Source organism: Sycon ciliatum, chromosome 2, assembly GCF_964019385.1.
Source record: "Sycon ciliatum chromosome 2, ocSycCili1.1, whole genome shotgun sequence".
NCBI lineage: Eukaryota > Metazoa > Porifera > Calcarea > Leucosolenida > Sycettidae > Sycon > Sycon ciliatum.
In genome coordinates this window covers 42,061,624-42,084,216 of record NC_088644.1, presented here as the reverse complement: position 1 = coordinate 42,084,216, position 22,593 = coordinate 42,061,624, and the positions used below count along the sequence as shown (strand labels likewise).

The window sequence follows — 22,593 nt, the reverse complement described above, 5'->3', positions numbered from 1 at the left end:
AGGCCATCCTATTCGCAGACGCTAGCAATGCATTCTTTAAAAACAAGCAATGTGCAGCACCGTCCCCGTGTCCGGAATTACCTCCTTCCACCATCAACACCTGAAGCTCTTCCGCACAGCTGTTTGTTGGCGGTGAGATCATCCTACTATTGCAAGAGAACAGAACACAAGGAAATCGGCTCCCTATGCCAATGTACGCCATTAGCACGGTTCCGCTCATAGAGGCTGCATGGGCCAGCAACGCCACATAACCATGGTATGCGGACCACTGGTGTGCTGGTGGCAAACACTCGCACAAGCGAAGGTGAGATGTACTGAATGACAAGGGCGCGCAGCGTGCAAATTTGTTTCAGAACACATTCAACGTTTCCTACTGTCTTTGTCTTCAACTCCTAGAAGACGGAACTAACTGAACATCAGCTACCACCGGTGCACCGTGTTAGCGTTTTCCACTCTGCCTTTCCATAAAGCCAGAATGCTATTGAACTGCAGAACCAGCATGCTATTGAACTGCAGAACAAGCATGCTATTGAACAGGTCACCGCAAGCTCTCACGTATAACGTTATATTTATAACCTGTCTCGCCGAATTCAAACATTTTGTTGTTGTATACTTTATTTATAGTGGAAATCAAAACAGGCAAAATGCCTAATAACATTGGACCCACTGCGAGCACTTTCGTGGATACACTCACTACTCTGATGGCACACCAACCCCGTGACTTTCCCCATTGCAGTGTCTTTGTCTTTCGGTATTTTATTTCGGTATTTTATTTCTTCGTACTCTTGTGCTCTTTTCCTGAACACATGACATTTCGTTGTCTGTTATTCTTGTTCCATTTTTTTTATTTTTCGAACAGATCCCGTGCATTGAGCACTTCTCATCGACATGAGCTTTGTGCCTATGGCCTGCTATCTTACATTTTTTTCTTTTCTTCTCTGCCCGCTCTGTCTGTCTTCAGGCACATGCGAATACGTGGACCAACTGTGGACGTAAACGAGGACGTGCGTATAATAAAATAATATTAGGAGATCCCCTCAACACTAAACGAATTCAAATAAAAGAAGCAAACAAACAGGCCTAGAGGCTGTGGGTAATCCTTTGAACACAGTAAACACCAATGCAGGGTGTGTGAGTTTCGAAGTCTGACGAAAATGTTGAGCGGTCTCTACTGGGATGACAGATACACCAATGTATATTCACTGGTTTAAGAAAATGATACAAACGGGAAAAGTCCGAAGAAAAAACTTGACTCGCACCACGGGGACGCGAACCAGAGACCTTGGCCTGAGGCCAGCGCTGCTGTAGCCACTGAGCTATGGTGTAGAGACTGATCAACATGTGTATACTGTAAAACAATTTCATGTTGCTGCTCTCGGTTTTCTGGAGGCAACAGGCGATTTACCAAACAAACGGCATACGACTGATCCAAGAACTTTATGAATTTTTTTATTTTTGAATTGTTTGCAGGCAACCTGCCTACACTCAAGAGAGCACTGCATTTCACACAAATCCATTGGTATCGTTCCAACGTTTCGGTCTTTATGACCATCATCAGGAATGAAGTGGACATGGAAAGAACAGCAGTATAAAAGAAGGAGGCAAGCAAGCAAAGCGCGGTACATAGTGACAGCGCGCGTAGAGAAGTGCAAAGCACGTCATGTTTTTTATTTATTTTTATTTATTGGGAACACAGCCCTACAAAGAGACATTTGGAGGCAAGACACAGGGGATGTAGGGACGACGTGCCGAAGTACAGGGAGCAACTCGACCGACCAGGGTCTCGGCGTTAGCGTTGCAACCTGGCATCGAAAAAAGGGGGGGGGGTTGCATGGTCAGGTAGCAAAAATAATAATTTGGTGCGAGAAAGGGGCGCAATGTCTGAAGGACTCTGTGAACTTTCCTCAAATATACGGATGTTCTTTTGTGTGATGTGTACGTTAATGCCTACGTAAAATGGATGACTGTGTGAAAGGCGTTTTTACATAACAATTATTATCTTGCATGTTTTAAAAGGTTTTTCTCCAGAATGGATACGTTCATGAACACACAGAGCGGACCATGTTATGAACGTGGGGTCTCTCTCCAGTATGAGTACGTTTATGAGGATTTAGATTGCCTGATTGAGTGAATGTCTTGCTGCATTCATCACACTTGAATGGCTGCTCTCCAGTATGAACACGGCGTTCATTATTGGTAAGAGGATTATGCTGGCATAATTTTTGGCATAATCAGGCCCTTTTGAGAAGGAGCATAAAATGGCATCCGAAAAACAAGGGCAGATGGCCAATGAGACTGTTACATGTATATACACACCTGCTATTGAAGGACCATACATAGCGCTTCTTTTCGATTTGGAATAATTATTTAGCAGCCACTATAGGACACCTCCCAAATGTTCAGCGTTTGCTTGTAAATTTAGTATACAGCATTATTATTGTCTTGTACTTCCACAAAGCTCCTAGTCCACATCATGACTATGGTCGTGATGTGACAATGGTCATGATGTGGACTGAGTCCTTTTTTCAAGACGATTATCTGTTCTTTTGGTCTTTTTGGTGAAGCATACAAAGTCATAATTGGCTGTTTTCTCGAGCACCCTGCGAGCATCTGCTAGAGCATAATCTGGAAATTTCCCGAGCATAATCCGCTTACCCCTAACGTCCATGCGTAGATCTACGGAGGTAAGAAGGGAATTCGAACTCTTTTGGGCAGAAATGACACCAGGTGTGACTTCGTATACTTAGAACGCTGGTGCTGATCCTGATCCTGAACCACAACCATAGAAGACACAGAATCCATCTTGATAGGTTGACTACTAGCCAACCGCTATGTCGTAAGCATAGAGTTGCTCAGAAGTTATTTTTTCCTGTCAGTAGAATCTTCAACATCCGACGTTGTGCCTGGCGAAAAGATCTTCTTTCTAAACTTTTAGCAGCGGCTTCTCAGGCGATTCTCGCTTCTCATATCCGCTGAGTGTTGGAGACCAGTTCTCCGCGTCTTCCATTTCAGGTGGTGTACCAGCCGTTGCTGCATTCCTTTCGCGTTTGCGGACGTTGCTAAAATTAATGTCTCTTTGACGGCTGGTTGACGGTCGAAAGTACTTGCCGAAATTTCGGTGCTCTTCGTCGCTTTGATCAATGGTGGAGGAGAAGAAGGAATACATGTAAGGCTACTGGTATACTCGGGAGTACAATGCTCTTGAAATCGCTGTGTTCCAGTGAAGCGAATCTCATGCGTCACGCTTTCTCCATGTTTCCTTTGGCAGTGTTTAACTCAGTCGGTGGCAGAACAGACGATTAGGCATACTCTCTAGAACTTTGTTCCAGCATATCCCTCTTTGATTTCATCAATGGCGGCATTGGTGGTTGTTCAATAGAATACACACTACAGTCAGAAATAGACTCCTCCAAGTCTTCCATTTCTCACTGAACTCTAACAGCTCTAGCAGAACTCTAGAAGGGAAATTCAATTAGACCAATAAACAATCGACGAGGAGACAATAGTCGTAAAACTCACGACCATCTACCCATTGTCCTTGTTTCTCACTATTATTCATTTCCCCTCTTCCTCCCCTCCTCATGGTTTTACTGCATTATAGCGCGCTTTGTCTGCGTTGACGCCGAGATCTTTGAGGTCGGCAGAGCAGCCTGGCCCCGCCACCACTTCTCGCACATATTCGGGAATATAGTGGACTTTTGTATTAAAAAAATGGCAATAAATAAAATAAATTGTGCACTCATAACAACAGCAAAAAAGGAAGAAAGTCAAGTTCCATAACGTTTTCTTGTGACTGTCATCAGTGGAACGCCGTCACATAAAAATGTAATAACTAAAACACACACTTATACATGTAGCTAATTATGGTTTCAGGTAGAAATACAGCAGCCAGCAAGTACAAAGAGCGAAGTTTGCACCTTTGCAATATGTGAATATAGTGTATGTGAGAAATGTAGTGGCGGATGAATGTGATACTGTGTGAATGAATGTAATGCTGCGTGGGTATTACTTGAAGAGTGTGACCATGGCAAGGGAGGCCGCCCGACGGTCGCTCCTCGTCAAACCATGTTGCTACAACGGTGAGAGCAGAAGGGGAACAACTTGAAAACAGAGCAGAACCTAGGAGAAGCAAGAGACTAGCAGAGGCACGACTGAGACAAGTGGAGAACACAAGGCAAGGAGACACAGGAGGAAGCACAAGCACGGCACAGAACGAATCAAGGAGAGGGAAGCGATATCGCGAGGAGATGGAGACTGATGACGACGAATACGAGGATGATGGGATGGACGGCGGCATTGGAGTGGAGGTGGAGGATGAGAGTAGTGATGAGGAGGAGTTTGATGTTGACAAGAGGAAGTCTGCAGTGTACAAGCATTTGGTGTCCAGTCCAGAATGTCGTAAGGTGTTTGACGATTCCTGGTTTAGTGTTATTCGTTGCGCACGTTTCTTCAAGCAATTGCAGGTATTGGAAGATGTGTATATTCGTACTCGTGACCCTGTGCTATCTAAACAGAAAGAAAACGTTGTATCACTCACACTCTTCAAGTAATACCCACGCAGCATTACATTCATTCACACAGTATCACATTCATCTGCCACTACCTTTCTCACATACACTATATTCACATATTGCAAAGGTGCAAACTTCGCTCTTTGTACTTGCTGGCTGCTGTATTTCTACCTGAAACCAAATTAGCTACATGTATATAAGTGTGTGTTTTAGTTATTGCATTTTTCTGTGACGGCGTTCCACTGATGACAGTCACAAGAAAACGTTATGGAACTTTACTTTCTTCCTTTTTTGCTGTTGTTATGAGTGCACAATTTATCTTATTTATTGCCATTTTAAGACCAATAAACGCCTTACAATCTCAGTACATGAAAGAGCAAACCCCCATTATTATTTCTAATCGCTTTACGCAAAGAAGCAAACCACATTTGCTGAATGGATCGCCGTTTCCGCATTGTTATCGACTTCTAGTGTGGCAACAGAAATACTAGGTAGTAAGTTTTAAGCCATTTCGCAGCCCACCATGGATGGCAATTGAACGTTGGTTTTCCACCTCAAGTACAGAGCAACTTGATGCGTCAAACTAACACTGTGTACAGACAAGGAGTCATTTCCACGGTTGCTCAAAATCACATGACACCAATCCCGCCGTCTGGTAAGAACAAAAGTTGTCAACTTTAAACACGCGTTTCTGAGACAGCTTTAATAATAGCAACAAGGACGACAAATAATTGCACTGTAAGCATTTCCCAAATGTCGACATATTATGTAAAATATGAAACGGTGATCGCAAAGCACCCAACGAAAAGGAAAGAGATGATTTGTCAGAACTGTTTTCTTGTTGCATTCATCAGTAAATCCACGTAACAATGAAAGGGGACGCACTTGAAACAGATCTATAATATGGAAAAGGTTTCAGAGCAGACTCGCTCTCTTCCCTTTCACTCTGCAAAACTCGAACTCACTTCTCAATCAATTTTCTCAACTGCTACTAAGATCTTATATGGACAAATAAAAGTGAAAAATGGGGAAAAAGAGCGAAACAAAAAGGTGATCATACCAACGTGACATGTATTCAGCGGGGGACAATTTCAGCAGCTAATAACATGCATGTATGAATCATCAGCGTCAGCAAAACAAAGCAGCACCCATGATGTGTTGTGCGCCCTAGTGCTCCAGATTTGCTTTAAAAGCACCTCTGTGGTCTCATTTCGAATGAAGACAAAAAGTTGTAAGCTGTGACAATGACCTACATGTATTGTACATGTATGTCAGGTGTCAGGATTGGTTGAGAGACTAACCTCCTCTCCCCTGACTCACTTGTGAGGTCTGCATTCGCCACTAAGGTTAATAGGCATAGTGGTGGCCTGCGGATGCGAAGGCTAGTTTGTGTGTTTCTGAACATTCAAGCGATGCCGACGCGGATCCCGCGAATATTATTTTATTTATTATGTCAGGTGTCAGCTTGTGTTTGCTTTGCTGCGATCTGCGCCCATGTGCGTTCGTGGTGCCCTTCATCGTAAATGCCTAGCAGGACATGGCAATCGCTGAAGGCTGGTTATGAGGGAAGGCAACTTGATAACATGCGGTTTCCATCCATACTCTGAGTAGTGTACTAGTTATTGTTTTGTTAAACAGCATTGATTGGGACAATGAAGTTATAAGGACTCGCTTACTACCTTGTTAATCACCATTGTATTTGACCTGAAGAGTAATGGAATGAAAGGCCTAGTCGAAAAAAATATATGGCTTCTGTGCTTCGTGTGCTGACAATGAAGTTGAAGACACCACTGCAGCTGTACTTGTGGTTTAATATGGTGGTAAAGACACACCTGCGCACACACACTCTCTAGGCTGCAAAGTTCTGGCACAGAGCTCTCCTTCTCACCACCACCACCATCAGTTCGCGCCTGGCGCCTAGTCGATGCACGTTTGGCGGTATCCGACCTAGCACTAGCAGGCTGGTACATCAGGTAGCGCATGGCACATAGAAGATGACACAGCAACGACATAGCTCGATTGCCACGTACGTTTCGTCCCCGCTAGATTCATCAGGCAATCTTCTTCTTAGATTTATTCACACATTGATTTTGCATTTCAAATGGGAACTTGGTTTGCACTCCTAGCATTTTTTTACACAATTACTTTCTTGCATAAATACGTTTTCTTTCTTTTTGTGTTGTGTTCTAATCCTTCATCGTGGCACATTGCATTTCATTTTGTTTTGGCAGTAAAATAGGCTGTGGTATCAGTGTGAGTGATAGGCCTTCACCAAAGTGGCCTATTTTCGCCTATTCGGCGTTTCGCTCGGCTCAAAAATACATCAGATTTGCCTGCAAAATCAGCTGATTGTTCGAAAATCGGCTGCCAAATCGGAATATATTGGAAAATCGGCTAAAAGAATTGCTGGCATATTATAAGCTTCAAAATTGGTAAGATATTGGAAGATTTGGTAGATTTTCGGTGATTCTCAAAGGAACCCTCCAAAATCGGCAAAAAGCTTAGCGATTTTTCGGTAAGTCTCGCTTTCGGCGAATTTTTCGGCCGGCCGATTTGGGGAAAGCCTAGTGAGTGACCTACATGTACATGTACTGTATGTCCATGTACTGTATGTACATGTACTGTATGTACATGTACTGTGAGCATCAAGAGCATCATGATTATGACAGTAGAATTCTGATTTCAATGCAGCATGACACTACAATCTTGCCTTCTCGCAAATTGGGTCGCTCACCATCCTCCTTGAGCAGCCCAGTGTAATTATTTCTATCTCCAGCTCCAATGGCAGCCAGAAAAATGCACCGTTACGTGCCTTTGTCTGCTTCATGTCTGTTTCTACTCTTCTCTTCCCTGGAACTAGTACTACCGAAGTGACAGAAGGATCATGAGTCGACGTACATGTCGTGATGGTCTTGAGAAGTCGGAGTCATGACTGTGCCTCACGTGCACCTGGCTCCAGCTACAATGTAGTCATGTACAACTAGAATGTAGCTCTGTTTCGTATCTGCCGCACTCACGTGACGGGACGAAATCGATGAAAATGCTTTTAGTTTTACTTTTCTTTACTCTTGAAGTCTTCTTCACTTCTGGAGTAGGTCATGTACGAATGAGAGTTTTTGAGAGGGAGAACCAGAATTGAAGGTAGATCTACGCGGTCCATTCCCGATCAAAAGTCCTTCCTTGCATGAGATCAACCCGTTCCATTCACGCTAACTTTGCGACAAACTTGTCATAGTATTTTTGTCGCTCTAAATCTTCAGTATCGTTATCTCTTGAACCAGTCACTTGTCACCGGCATAATGGCTCGGTTAGCTCGTCCCCGGGAGCCCCATGACCTGAACGGACTACTGTTGAGGAAAGGGCTGTTACCAGCGTGCCTTGTACTGTACGTCTGCACTAGCACTGGACAGGCGGAGATGCAGAGGAGCTCGGAGGACGTGCAAGCATTCTGCTTATTGTATTTGAATGAAAACCTAACCAGTGCGTTCTGCACAATGACCTGCGCCAGTGTGGACAACGTTCTCATTGGCTTCCATCTCCAAGGCTTCCTGATAGACAAGTAAGATTAATTTTGACGAGTTTAAAATACTGTTTTTAATGGATTAATTTTCACTCGACGTGGAGACGAAGAATGTTACTACTACTGCCTCCCGGTAATAATTGCCACTTTTTTGTTTATGTATCTATGTCATTCGGATCTTCCCAAGTGGTACAATGTACTGTTGAGATACCGAATTCAAATAAATCAATACCATACCATACCAAAAGCATATGTGAAAATATGTTCATTGGTAGAGCTTGGTTCACATGAAATACCTACTCCCTCCAGGGGCGCAGAGCTGATTCAGGTGGGTGACTGCGAGTTCTGCGCACCTGTTCATTGTGTTTTCAAATCTCACTGTGCAATCTACGGAATGCACAACCATTACCACCGTGCTGGCACAAAGACAGACGCTAGCAGTAGCATTGCATTCTTTCAAGAATGTGCAACTAGCTCCTTCCATCATCAACACATACCCTTTCCCGCACAGCTGTTTTTGAGGTCCTGCTACCGCAAGAGGGCACAATACAAGGTGATCCGCTCGCTATGCCAATGTACGTCATTCGCACAGTGTTACTCATAGAGGCAGTCTCGGTCAGCAACGCAACACAACCACATGTAGTTATTCAGACGACTGGTCAGCTAGTGGCAAACTCGCACATGCAACGAGTTGATGAGATGTACTGAAAGATCAGGGGCCCCAGCATGGATAGCTTTTCCTGAATGCCTTGAACATGTCTTTCTGTCTTTGTCTTCAAGTCCTGGAACTGACCAAACAAACTGAACATTTAAAAGTACAACGGTGTCGGGTATTCCCCCTCTCTACCTCTCTACCTCTCTACCTTTCCAGCATGCTATGCAACTGTTCACCGCAATCTATCCCTTATATAACCTGTCGGGTATTCCCCCTCTCTACCTTTCCAGCATGCTATGGAACTGTTCACCGCAATCTATCCCTTATATAACCTGTCTCCACGAATTCAAACATTCCCACCGTGTGCACTTTCGTCATTACTGTATTATTATTTTATTCTTCTTTTACTTGGGAATTTCCAACAGGCGTCAGCGCCTGTTTACAGGGAACCCTGCAGGTATAATTGATGGATGAGCGAAAATCAGCTGGTGAACTAGACATGCGGCAAGCCGGTAGAAGTGTATTCCATCTGGCAGTGCCCAAATAAGAAATTGCACTGAAGCCATATCGGGTGTTAGGGGTCGTACACTCACTACACTGATGGCACACCAACCCCGTGACTTTCGCCATTGCTGTATCTGCTTCTTTTGTTCATTTTCTTCCTTAGTACTCTGTTACTCGTTTCCCGAACACATGAAATGTATTTGTAAGCTATAAGCTATAAGTAAAATAAGCTATACTATTATAACTATTGTAGCTCAAGGAGCTGCAGAGCCGCAGAAAATACCTCCATGTATATTGTGGATAACACGAGTTGTGAGAGTACCGGATGAATGTCTACAACTACTGAGGGTGCTTACCCACATGATGCGAGGCAATACAGCTGCAAAAAGGTGAGCACTTCCTACACCGCACAGCCATTACAGGTGATAATGCGCGGTTGAACGTGGCTGCTAGTGAAGTTTGGGAAGGTAGACTTGATCCTGATTCTCTGGCGCCCGTCACTGGAAAGCACCAGAGAGGAAAGGTGCTATGATGATCGGGTTCTGCACGTCGAGCATTCAGCGCTCGTCCTCAGCTGCACTGGTGCCAGTGGTGGGCGACTGAGGCAAGGTAGCAGCTGCCCTCAGGCTAACGACATTATCGCAGCACATGTAACCATTGGACTAGAAATCCGATTCCTTCAATTATTTGTCATAAAGCAAACTCGAAGGTGTCCTTGTAGGGCGATGTTTGGTACGGTCTGTCCTTCAATTCTTTGCCCGCTTATTTGCTTTTTAGTCATTACGGTTCATTCCCGCTAAGAACTCATGATGAAGGGATCGGAAACGTTTAGCTCAGAAAAGCTTCGATCGGTTTTTTTCTTCTTTCAACTTTCAGCGATTTTCTTTTTCCTTGATGTTAGATATAGTGGATTAGGGAGTAGTGGCAGTACGCAGCTCCTCCTCCTAAAACAATTCACGGTTCGCGTGAGACTCGGCTGGAGGCCGAGTTTTCGGCATCCGTGGGAACGTCACCACCTCCAACGACCAAGGTTGAGATGCTCCTAAAGCGGTGTGAGGTGAGTAGACAAGACCCACCTCAAGTGTCCAAAGACCGAAAATCCCATTCGCTGCATCCATCATGCTACATTGTATTTGTATTTTGTATTTATATCATTATCTCATGGCACTTCATGATGACGGCCAGTAAAACTGAGACAAGGGTGAAAGCCAACCACAGCAGTAAAACAGATAAAATAATACAAATAAAATGCGAAGAAGGCAAAGGAGGAGACAAACCAGCAGGATGTCATGCAAATACATGAAACCTAAAATTGAGGAGAGATTTTAGCAACACAATTATTCATCGACGTGCTGGTCTTGGCCTGGTATGGTATGGTATTGATTTATTTGAATTCGGTATCTCAACAGTACATTGTACAACTTGGGAAGATCCGAATGACATAGATTCATAAACATAAAAGTTGACTGCGTTGGTAATGTTGCCGAAAACACCTAGCCAGCAAAGGTCGGGGATCTAGTGAATAGAGTGGAGGCAGCGCTTTGGAGACTGAATGAGTTCCGGGTATTCCGTGCTGCGGAGAACCAATTATAAGCCTGCACATGCAAGGGTATTTTATTTTGCACTTGTAATATTTTATGTATGAGAACACAGAGGTGGTACTTATGTCGAGTGGAAAGGGGACTGATCTTGGCAATTTCGTAAAGGCTAGCGGAGGGAAAGCGACGATCTTTGCTAAATAGGATTTTAAGGAGCATGCGGTTATGGGTTTCTACTTTCTAGCTTGTTCAATACAGTAGTAGTTATGCCAGACCAAGCAGTATCACAGTAGTCAAGTAAGGGCAATATTATAGCAACGATAAAACAAGCGTTTGCAAGAAAGAGGAAGATGTCTACAGTGGGCTTGAAGAGCCCTAAGGATGGAGCTTGTGCGCTTGCAGACATACTGCACATGGGATGGCCACGACAATTTAAAGTCAATAACAACGCCAAGATGCTTATGCTCTTCAACAATACGAATAGCAACACTTGAAGAAGGAAAGCAAAGTGGCAGGGAAGGGGAGAAGAGGAAATGTACAAAGCTGCCGTTTTATGAACGTTTGGCTGCAACTTCCAATCATGCATCCAGGTTATAACCTTGCCAATGCTGTTTTGCATGGTTTCATGCAGTCGTATAGGGCAAGCATTGGAGCAAAGCGGAGCTGTGTCGTCCGCGAAAAGGCTGACACCAGGGGCAATATCGGGGAGGTCATTAATATACAGGAGAAATAGCAGTGGCCCAAGGATTGAACCCTGGGGGACTCCAGAAGGCTCCAACAACACAGTTGCGAGGCGTACAAGCTGATGTCGGTTAGAGAGATACGATGAGAGCCAGCCGTTGGTAATACTTATGACGGTGTTATATTATGAGCAGCTCCGTACTGCAACAAATTAACTGTATCCAGAGCATTGTCCATTTCCTGGTTGCCAGTGTTCATTTTGTTGGTGTCTGAAGATAACATGAGTGATAACTGTTCACCTTGTCATGCCGTTCTTGCGCTTGCGTACAACTATTACTTGTACAGTCGTCCCTCTCTAATCCGGCACCTTTTGCAACGGCATTTTCTGCTGGATAAACAAGGGTGCTGGATTATCAAATCCTGCCCTCCAACCCGGCCCACATGTTATCATACATGTTTGTGTCGTACGTCGAAATGTAGGGATTTTCTGTGTCAAACCAAGTACTTTGTGGAATGCATGTCTATAACATACACTTAGGAATATCCTATGTACTGGCATAGGATATTCCCAAGTGTATGTTGCATGTGTTGTTTATGTTACAATGGTCCCTGACAGTCTGCGATGTACAACTGCTGGATTAGAAAATCGAATTGTGTACAGTTTCAGTGATTTGTTGTAGAAAATCGCTGCTGGAGGCGAAATTCAAGTGCCGGATTAAAGCGTAGAAAATGAACTGAAAAAATCCGTTTTGCCAGAAAGTGTGCTGGTTTGCAAGGGTGCTGGATAAACAAGTGCCGGATTAGAGAGGGACGACTGTAGCTCTGTTGTGAACCCTCTGGTTCTCTAAAGTGTCAGGAACGAACGACCACACGGCACGAGGACAACTATTCACTCTTGACAGTATATTTCACTTCGATCGACTATAACAATGAATGAATAACTAACACTAAAACCACCAGGTAGTTATAGCGTGACAATGACAGCGTATGAGAAAAGCATACACATACAACATACAACTACAGCGCACACAGCAAACCGCACATAGCGCATGTAGCGTATGCCACGTCGTCAACATCAGCGGTACGGCGGAGTCAGGATACAACTGCATTGGAACGAACACAATGTCACAAGCGAGAAGGCCTTTCACTCTCGAGAACTTGTGGTTTCACAACAAGCTCTGAGTCGAGCCAATCCCGGACTAGACAGAGTGTTATGACTGACGCATGGGTTCTGAATAGGACCAGCTGCAGGGGACATGGAAAATGTAGGACCTTCAAACCTCAAAATTATAAAGGCTTTCATGACTTACTCTGTGACTGCGCAAATAATGGTGCTCTTTTACGGGCGAACAAAACCCAAGTTGCATAGGATTGGAACACAACTCACACACAGTCATGCACGTAGTCCTGCTCATGGTTCTTTTGCATGACTCCGCCACGAGTATGGACAATGACATGATGGACACTGACTAACTCAGTAACCAAGGTACAATGTAACTGAGCCCCGGCCAGCGAAAACCAGCACTTGTGTACTTGATATCAATCATCAAAATGTGACGTCAAAGTTTGGGACGCGCAGTGAGCTGGTGGAAGATTCTTTTTCGATCGAGTGGGTGTCTTTGTTGTCAAAGGAGTTTCAAGTGTCTTCAAATGTCGCTGGTCAATTGATTTTAGCGCTAGGTGAGAGCTCGTCACACGGAGGTTGAGTTTAGACACAGCGATGGCGACAGGTGTCGCGACAAAGGCTTAGGTCCAGAGTTGTCAGCGTGAGACTCCCTGTACGAAGCGGCGCTGAAAGTTAGTTCGCGATCGGAATTATTTCTTTGGTGGCGATCTCGCTGAGTTTGTCCAGCAGTGGCGAGTCTCATATGCATAGCAATGAAGAGCCCTCATAAAATCGACACTGGATACTGGTGACGACGATAGTCAGTGCTGGAGTAAGAGCGACTGCGAGGAGAAGCTGAATGTCGACCCGCTGAGCGATCCGTATTTCTAGTATTTTCTACATCGGCAACAATGATGCTGCAGACACTGACGGAGGGCTTCTCACGGCGCAAAACAGCGTAGTATTATCAGGACTCTACCTTGTCAGACGACGCCAAGCTGGCTGCTGCCTGTGCTGAGAAAGGGGATCCCTAAAAACTCAAACCGGCTGAACGCTTTGGGGCAACATCTTCACGTGCTACAAAACGCGAGTATTCGCTCATATCATTGAAATACAATTATGCTGAAATCATGGTCTGAGTGAAAGTGTGCAAGGGAGTGGATGTCAGTAGTATTGGTCAGTACATCTATCAGTATGGCAAGCTTTGGGACAACACTCAAACTGCCAGCACAGAGGTCCCTGAACACAATTTGGAAGGCCAGCCACCAATCATCGTTTTGCACTCTGGTGTTGTAAAGAAGGTAGTGATGTATACGGAATATCGTCACACTTCTGAACTACTCATGCCTGCAGCACCAAGAGGGCAAGCCTGACTTGCATTCTGTTTACTTACATGTACCTGTTCCACATCACAATTAGAAACTGTAGGATCAACTTGCATGGAGTCACTAGGCATGGATGCGGCGCCAACTGTACCGAATCTTGACCTGTGTGACTTCAAACTCTATTTTCCATGCTTTCGCTTATCAGATTGCCACCAAACTTGATAACTTGAATGATTAATAGTGTAGAAACAATTTCGAGGGAAAAAATAATTTTTGAAAAAATTACACATGTTCAGGTTTCTGCTGGCTGGGGCAGTAACTGTTACTGTGGAATGTCGTAAATGTCTCTCGCGTCGACATCAGCTCTCAGAGTCATGAGTAATGACTGTTCATACATGTGTAGATCGTCATAGTATTACATGGAGATAAACCTTGTTTTTTTGAAAACAGAATTCTTGTTGGCTGACAGCATGTTGCAAGGCGGAGGACCGTATTCGGAAACAGTGACCTTTACTTACAACCATGTACCAATCCACGGTTGAATGACAGAGCCCAGGCACTAGGTCTTGCGACCATTTGAACCGTATGGGTGTTAGCCCTGGTTCTGACCCTCATTATACCAGGGAGTTGTTGGAGTTTAAACTCGGATACTGAGCCAGTAATAAAATGTCGCTGAATGTCTCAGTAGCCTGTCAGCTTTGTGCCCTATTATCGCACTTTCTGACCGTTTATCATCTCGTTACAGTCGTGGATAGTTGCTGCATAACTCGTTCTCATGTGTTTCTTCTCTTTTTTTACAGTTGTTTGAGTCTTCTTGTTATTGTACTGTCAGTCGTGTATTCTTTGTTTCCCTTTCTGGAGAAGCTCCACCGGGTCGCTTCTTTATGTATACAATAAATGAGGAGGCCGAGGGTTTATGACCAATAAAAACTATTATAAAAACCGAGGTCCCCCGAGTTTTTATTGGTCATAAACCCAAGGCCGGAGCATTTATTGTATTTAGAATCAACCAGTAAAAACTCCTACTCAATCTCCAACAACAAAATTAGTGGACAGCTGTTATTTGTGTTTCTATGACAACTCTTGTGCTGGACGAGTATTTGTTGTCATTAGTTCAATTTCTTTTACTCTTCATAGGCTATCAGATCATTTTCCTTATTCGGTCTTTTTATAACCAGTAACTATATGAGAGTGTGGTCTATCTCCATGGTTACCGGTGTTCTTTTCATAACTATAGCCACTTCTCCTTGTTAGACCTTATCTGGAAGGCCCGTTCTTGAATATTCCAACAGCAGCCAAGGGAGCTAGCTCTCTTGGTTATGCGGACTGGGTCCGATCGCAAAAAGCTGTTTTTATAAACTGTTTTATGAACTGTTTTTATGAACTGTTTTTATTGGATAGGATATGATTATGTTGAATAAACGAGGTTTGTGTCAATTGGAGATTGACTTGGAGTTTTTATGAGTTGATTCTAATGCAACAATAATTATTCAATAATCATGTAATTCAAAGGAACTGTCGGGGAAGTGAACTGCCTAGCCATTGGCGGACTATGCTCGGCCAATCGTCAAATTATGCTTTTGATTATGCCACAATTATGCCAACAAATATGCTGAATTATGCTCGGTTCCACTACAATGTATGTATTCACGCTGTACATACATGTACATGTACATGTAGAGGATTGAGAAACCACGCATACACACACGGCCATGCCCTAAGCATAATTTTGTCTAAACCGAAAGATTATGCCGACCTTACACTTTGGAATCCGTATAATTATTATGCCGGAGCATAATTTTTTGACGAAATCCCAAGATTATGCCAAAGATTATGCCGGCATAATCCGCCAAGGGCTATGAGTCTGACAAGGAGACGTAACTGGGGTATTAAAAAAACACACACATCTGAAGGCTTTCTGACAAAGCTGTATTATGCCCCTAAGTATAAGTATTGTCTAAACGGAAAGATAATGCCGACCTTACACGTTGGAATCCGTATAACATTATTATGCCGGAGCATAATTTTTTGACGAAATCCCAAGATTATGCCAAATATTATGCCGCCAAGGGCTAGAACTGCCTACTACTAGTATAGTAGTACTAAGTATGCAGTCATCAGTACAGTACTGTCAGTAGATCGTAATGACCAGGGAGTAGTGTATTTTACTACTCCCTGGTAATGACTGTTTATACATGTATCATTGTATGCACATTTTTTACAACAAATCGACGCCTCAGCGGCCTCAGCTCACGTGAAACTGGCTCTAGTCGCTACATCATCATGATCATGCACATGTAGATCTACCTACTTGTACAAAACTCAGAAGAGTGTCGCTAGCTCTAGACTAGAGCTCTGTTTCTCCTGCCACACTCACGTGACGTGAGGGAATCCATGAAAAAAATAATTAGGCCACACTGAAGAAGGTCTGTGGTTCGACTCACCCGACCGACCGTACATTTTTCAGCCCGACCGTAACTTTTTTTCGGCGGGCTGTCGTGTGACTGACGTACGTGGACTGAACACGTCCACGTCTACGTGTTGTGCAGCGTGAGTCTGCGGACGCAGGCGGCTCCTTTTGGACTTGACTTGTAGCTAGTTGTACTGCAGTGCAGTGCAGTGAGTGGTGCGACTGCTGCCTTGTGCTGGTAGTAGAGTCTACTCGATACGACCACCGGCAGACTGGCGAGACTTATTTTGAAGTCACCGTCCGGTTGAGAGTGATTGCCTCGTTCCAGATTAAAGGGGAAGTATACCCTAAAATCAAATTTTCACCAGTTGTAGTCTTCTGGGTGCTGAGTCGAATGGTCTTGGTCCGAGGAAGCTGCGACGCTCCCTTCCTACTTGAATCCCAATCGAACTCGCGCACTTCCACCGAAACTGGGTGACTGCGCCCTACTAGATGGGGATTTGTATGCAAAATGTCACTAAAAGCGCCATTTCGTTCTTATAAAAGCACGGATGACCGCGATTGGCCCATATGTTGTAGTCTTTTGGACGCTGAGTCGACTGGTTTTGGTCCGAAAAGGCTGCGATGCAGCGTTCCTCCTTTATTCCCAATCGAACATGGTTGAACAAGCGGTCACGTGCTCCTGGGTGCCCAAATCACCTGGTCACCGCGCCAGCAGGCGAGAACTTTCACACCAAGGTTCAACTCGAGTTCAACTCGAGTGACAGGACTGCACCCAAAAAAGGTCAAACAGGCTAGTAAGTTGTACCCTGCAGGCACGGTGACCAGGTGACTGGCGTACGCAGGAGCACGTGACCGCTTGTTCAACCATGTTCGATTGGGAATAAAGGAGGAACGCTGCATCGCAGCCTTTTCGGACCAAAACCAGTCGACTCAGCGTCCAAAAGACTACAACATATGGGCCAATCGCGGTCATCCGTGCTTTTATAAGAACGAAATGGCGCTTTTAGTGACATTTTGCATACAAATCCCCATCTAGTAGGGCGCAGTCACCCAGTTTCGGTGGAAGTGCGCGAGTTCGATTGGGATTCAAGTAGGAAGGGAGCGTCTCAGCTTCCTCGGACCAAGACCATTCGACTCAGCACCCCGAAGACTACAACTGGTGAAAATTTGATTTTAGGGTATACTTCCCCTTTAAGGACGGCCTTCTGTTTTGGGATGAAGGACAGACGAGATTGCGCTTTCCTCGTGTATTGGGAACGATAGTTCACCTGTACCGGTAAGTTGCTGCTCCATGTGTGCAAAGCGCAAGCACAGGAAGCGTCGATGGAAAAAGCCCATGTATTCGTGCACGCCGACACCAAACTAGCAATACATGTACCGGTACATTGTACAATTTGTACTTCGATTGAGTTCGAAGTAGTTCCCGAACTTACTTTCAACTCGCATCGTTCTTCATTTGCTTGATGATTTGGACAGTCAGAGTCACCGCTTGAAGTTATTCTCTTCTCGTTCCAGAGCTACACAATGTTTCAAAGTATTAGCCAGTGATCCCTTTATACAACATGTATGGCATAACACTGCGTAATAATGCCGATGTACTGGGTGTCTAAAGGCAGTACAGTGTATTTACATGTACTAAAAAATATATTTAAAAAAAAAAATCCGCCCGCCCGCCCGTAAAAAAAATGTCCATGTTAGTCGAACCACACACCTTCTTTAGTTTGGCCTTACAGGTTCCTTCACCTACTACAACTACTAGTAACTGACTGTTGTTTTTGTACTACTAGTAGCACTAAAAGTAGTGCTGTACCAGTTTAGTAGTAGCTGTTACTTGTCGTTGAAGTTGAAGTCTTCTTCACTGCTGGATCTGCCAATAGTCCCAGAGAGTAGACCGCGTACGAATGAGACTTGAGACTGAGAGAGAGAACCAGCACCGACGTTAGATCTACGGACAAAAGTCCTCCCATGAGATCGTTTCATTCACGCTAAGCAAACTGTGAAAGAAATTGTCATTATTAATTTTGGTAGAATAATCCAAATCTTTAGCATCAATTATTTTAGAGCTTGATTCAGTCACTCGCGTACCGGCGCCGGCATGATGGCTCAGTTAGTTCGTGCTGCCCGTGACTTGCGGGGACTGTTGGGGAAATGGCTATTGCCAGCGTCTCTCGTAGTCTGCATCTGTACTGGGCGGGCGGAGATGTGGAGAAGCTCGGAGGACGTGCGAGGAGTCTGCTCGGTGTATTTGAATGAAAACCTAACGAGTGCGTTCTGTAAAATGACCTGCGCCAGTATACCGGACAACGTGCTCGTTGGCTTCAATCTCCGAGGCTTCCTGATAGACAAGTAAGATTATACTTTATCGGCCTATGATCAACAAACTAATTATTTTATTTTCTAAAGAAACTCATCTATACTGTGCCATCTACACATTACCACAGGCATCGGCATGCCGCACTCACACAATGAGCAACCAGTGTGGATGTTGTTGTTGATGTTTATTTAAAAAGTTCACCCCAAATTGAAAATTTCACAACTCGTAGCGAAAAATGCACTGATTCCAATGGTGAAAGTCCCAGGTTGATGAGAGCAGCCGTTCCCGAACTATACCAGCTTGAAGTTTGCACTAAATTTGGTGACATCATGGTGACGTCATTAACTTGCCCAGACCAGGCCGGATTTATGACATCAGAGAGATAGACTTTGTATGGGAGTAGATGGGTAAATTTCAGTATTTCGGCTTTCCAGTGTCCCAAAGAAGTTGGATCTTTTTCAACCTTCGGTATGGGACATACGGCACCCTACCGGTATCCCGACTGGAAAAATTCTAGTATGAAATTCAATGTTGCCAAGAAACAAGAAAGAAAAAAAGGCATTAGATCCGTATAGCAGGTCAGGCATGATGACTGACCTCACATACTGGATGCTACTACCAAGGCAGAGACATCCGCGGGACAGCCATAGTGCTCTAATCTTCTGCACAACTTTCTTCGAAATTGCGTCAACATGGGCCTCCCACTTCACAGCGGCATCAAAGGTCACGCCGAGGTACCTTGCTGTTGGGCTGGAGGGAAGCTCTGTCTGGTTGCAGCGGACAGCGATATGCTGACGCGCATTGCATTGTGGTACAATTGACAGGACCTGGCTCTTCTTATCATTAAGAAGCATGTCGATGCTTGACCCAGTCAGCGATATTGGTGACTGCCCTCGATATGCAGGCTGATGTGGCTAGCACTGATTTCTTGTGGCAGTGCACGACAATGTTGTTGGCAAATTGCAGAGATGGAGCAGGTAGGGCTATGGAAGGGACAACACGGTGTAAATTCTAAACAGGATCGGTCCAAGGACAGAGCCCTGAAGTACACCAGATGAGCACTTAGCACCAACACTGTAGGTGGGGCCAATTCACACTTGCTGGGTTCAATTGCTTTGGTAGCTGCAGAACCAGCGAAGGGAGGCATTTTCCAGGCCGAGATCAAATAGGTTCCAGACCAATTGGCAGTGATTAATCTTGTCAAAGGCTTTTGACATATCAATTAGGCAGACGCCTGTAGTCAACTTCTTGTACCGGGTCTTCAAGATGGCATATGTTGCTAGGCGAGTTTAGTTGAATCCCGACACAACAGAGCACAGTAAAAAACGGTTTAAGTTAGTTACATATTAACAAACAAAATTAAACCTTGGGTTTGTCAATAGCTTTGCCAGGCTCCGAGTGAGTGACACCTTAGAGCTGTGTGAATGTGTGTGTGTATGTGTGTGGCAGCTGGGCAGGGCCTAGCTACGGAGGCTGAGTGAGCCGTATTGAGAGGCTGAGTGAAGACTACGAGCGTGTGAGAGTTTTTTGGGAACAGAGCATACGCCTTCGGTGGCAATAAATTTTAATATTGCACGGGCAAAAAAATTAATGTAGAAAGGAAAAGGACATAATGGATACACGTTACGAGTAACTGTCCACCACTGTAACTAGATACTACGGTCAACTTCGCTGATAACGGCTGCGGATATAACGACAATTCGTGAATAGCGACAGAATTTCCATGCCCAGAGAAAAGACCCATCTAAGTATACATTTAACTTTGGATACAACGACTATCTGAATAACGACAATTCACGAATAGCAACATGCTTTTAGTGCCCCGAGGTCATATTCACTGCTTGAATAACGACTTTCTAGGCTTTTTGACAGCTACATGTATTTTATATGATGTTCTGGGAATTGGGTGAGTCAAAGCATTCCCAAGCAGAGACTGAAGGGAGTTGGTTTAAGATCATCGTTCATGGTGCCAACCTTTTTTTACAGCTATCTATTTGGGCTATATGCGAACTGTGATATAATTGTCAATATGGATATTTATGCAATGGATAATTAGGGGTTAATTGAAAAGTATTGACGAAATCTCTTCACCGTGAGTTGTTACACTTCATTCAAGTTTATTGAAATCGCACTATGCAGAAAAGGGATCAATTAAGTGCTCGGAGCACACTCAATTTGTACAAATTGCATACTGAATTATTCCACCCTACTATACTCTTGTGAATGTGGACAGTGTGCTAGCATCTAACAATAAGAAACGACTGCTTATCAAGCAGATTTCACTATTCAGCAGACGTTAAGGGCTTGAAAGTGGCATGAAAAGTAGTATAGAGTCATGGTGGTGAAGCAAGTATGGGCCAGCTTCCTTCACGTTATCCTATTTTATAGTGGATGGTGCTTTCTCAAAGTTATTTGCAAACATTTAATCCAACTTTCTTGTTGGCGAATGGTCAAAGAAAATAACCTATACCGTAAAGTACCGTTGATCCACCCCCACGCCATGTCGCTTCCCAGCTGGGTTTTCGGCAGGGGGGGGGGGGGGGGGGGGGGCGGGAATTAGATCAAGGCTGCCAAGTGCAGTACGATGTACAACAACGTAGAGGATCAGACTCAATGTGCTGGATTGTGCACATTTTGATCCTGGATTGGCGAATATTGTGTACAGCAGTGCATGCGTCGGTTCAACATCGTATTTCGTTGTATACGCCGAAGTCGCTTCACAAGGAGAAAATCGACAGGGGGCGGGAATTAGAGAGGGGGCGGATCAACGGTACTTTACGGTAATTATATTATGCAGATTGATGGTTTGTTGTAGAAAAGTTTGACGATAATAAGTAGTTTGAAATTCCCAGTGTAAAGTTTGTGTTTTTGCTGTTGTGATCCTCGGTGTGTTGGCATGTTGTTCAGATTCACGGATTTCCTGGGTGACGATGGTATACGTTACAAGTGGAATCCCTGTACAGCTCTCAATGTGGAGGGCTCCAACACCTGTGCAGAGGATGCAGACTCATCTGTACGTTGGTATTAGTGTTGTTTCAGCATGCTTACTGTCTGCAGTGCTAGCATCCATATTACCAAGAGTATTATAATCTCCCAGAGTGTGCAGCTGGGATGGGGTTGGGGGATGGCATAATCCATTATGCACGATATTTTGTTAGGGTCGGATTTGCGTCATTCCGTCGACGCGGTCCACCAAGGACACACGTCCCCTACTCATGATGTCACACTATGACGTGCAACACGGATTTCGCCGTCCCAGATCTGATCAGTGAAGTTGCGCACTCTGGGGGATTATGGACTCTTGATATTACCGGTAGCTATTTGCACTACTGTCTCTACTGGAGGATTCTGGAAAAATGTTTACTCTTGACAGACGTAGTCTTTTCACTTTCATGTAAAGAGAGACACAGAGACGTAGCCGAAATTGAGATCCGAATTCGACTGTGACTGTGAATTACATTATTATATCATTGTATTACCCCTTTGTGACCCCATCGATCGATATCAATCGATTGGTATACAGTGGCACTAAAAAGGTATATCTCTGGTGTTCCTTCACCGATTTTCATAAACAAAGCATCTACGTTTCGAGGGGAACCTTGGCTATCACGTCGAAGTTATCCAAAGTCTCTACGAGGTACGATGGCACCGTGGTGAGACTCGAGGTCGGAGGAAAACTGAAAATTCACTCCGATCGAAAAATTCAAATTTTCACACCGCAGTTGCCAGGGGATTTTCCCGGAGTGCTACGTCATACTCAAGCATGCTGCACACCAATATTTTGCGCTTGAAACGAGCTTTCCGCTGTATTGGTTTGAAGTCGATGTGATGAAGGAGAATGGAATGGCGGCTGTTTGAACTTTGCTGGAGCTGTTCGCGCATGGCTGCTGTTTTGAGCGGCATTCTAGGCCACGCAGAGCAGAGGCCGTGCAGGTAGCTGGCTTGAGTGTGGTATTAGTAGCTTCGTCTTGGAAATACCTTTCCAGCGGTGGCAAGTTTGTAAAAATCGGTGAATGTTTGGCAGAGA

At 44.5% G+C, this 22,593-nt stretch overlaps 1 protein-coding gene across 2 annotated transcripts in view; it reads left to right on the top strand.

The window, feature by feature from the left end:
• The first annotated feature begins 7,599 nt into the window (after positions 1-7,599).
• LOC135810158 (uncharacterized) overlaps positions 7,600-22,593 on the top strand; it is a 20,598-nt gene continuing 5,604 nt past the window's right edge. Inside the window, exons 1-2 of one of the 2 annotated variants that reach the window (XM_065323626.1) lie at positions 7,600-8,070; positions 21,474-21,579. In XM_065323626.1, the coding sequence (XP_065179698.1) occupies positions 7,811-8,070; positions 21,474-21,579 (366 nt within the window). In that variant the 5' untranslated portion in view covers positions 7,600-7,810. Of the gene's footprint in view, positions 8,071-18,055; positions 18,599-21,473; positions 21,580-22,593 lie in introns of those variants that run through there. The other variant, XM_065323627.1, reaches the window with a different exon arrangement.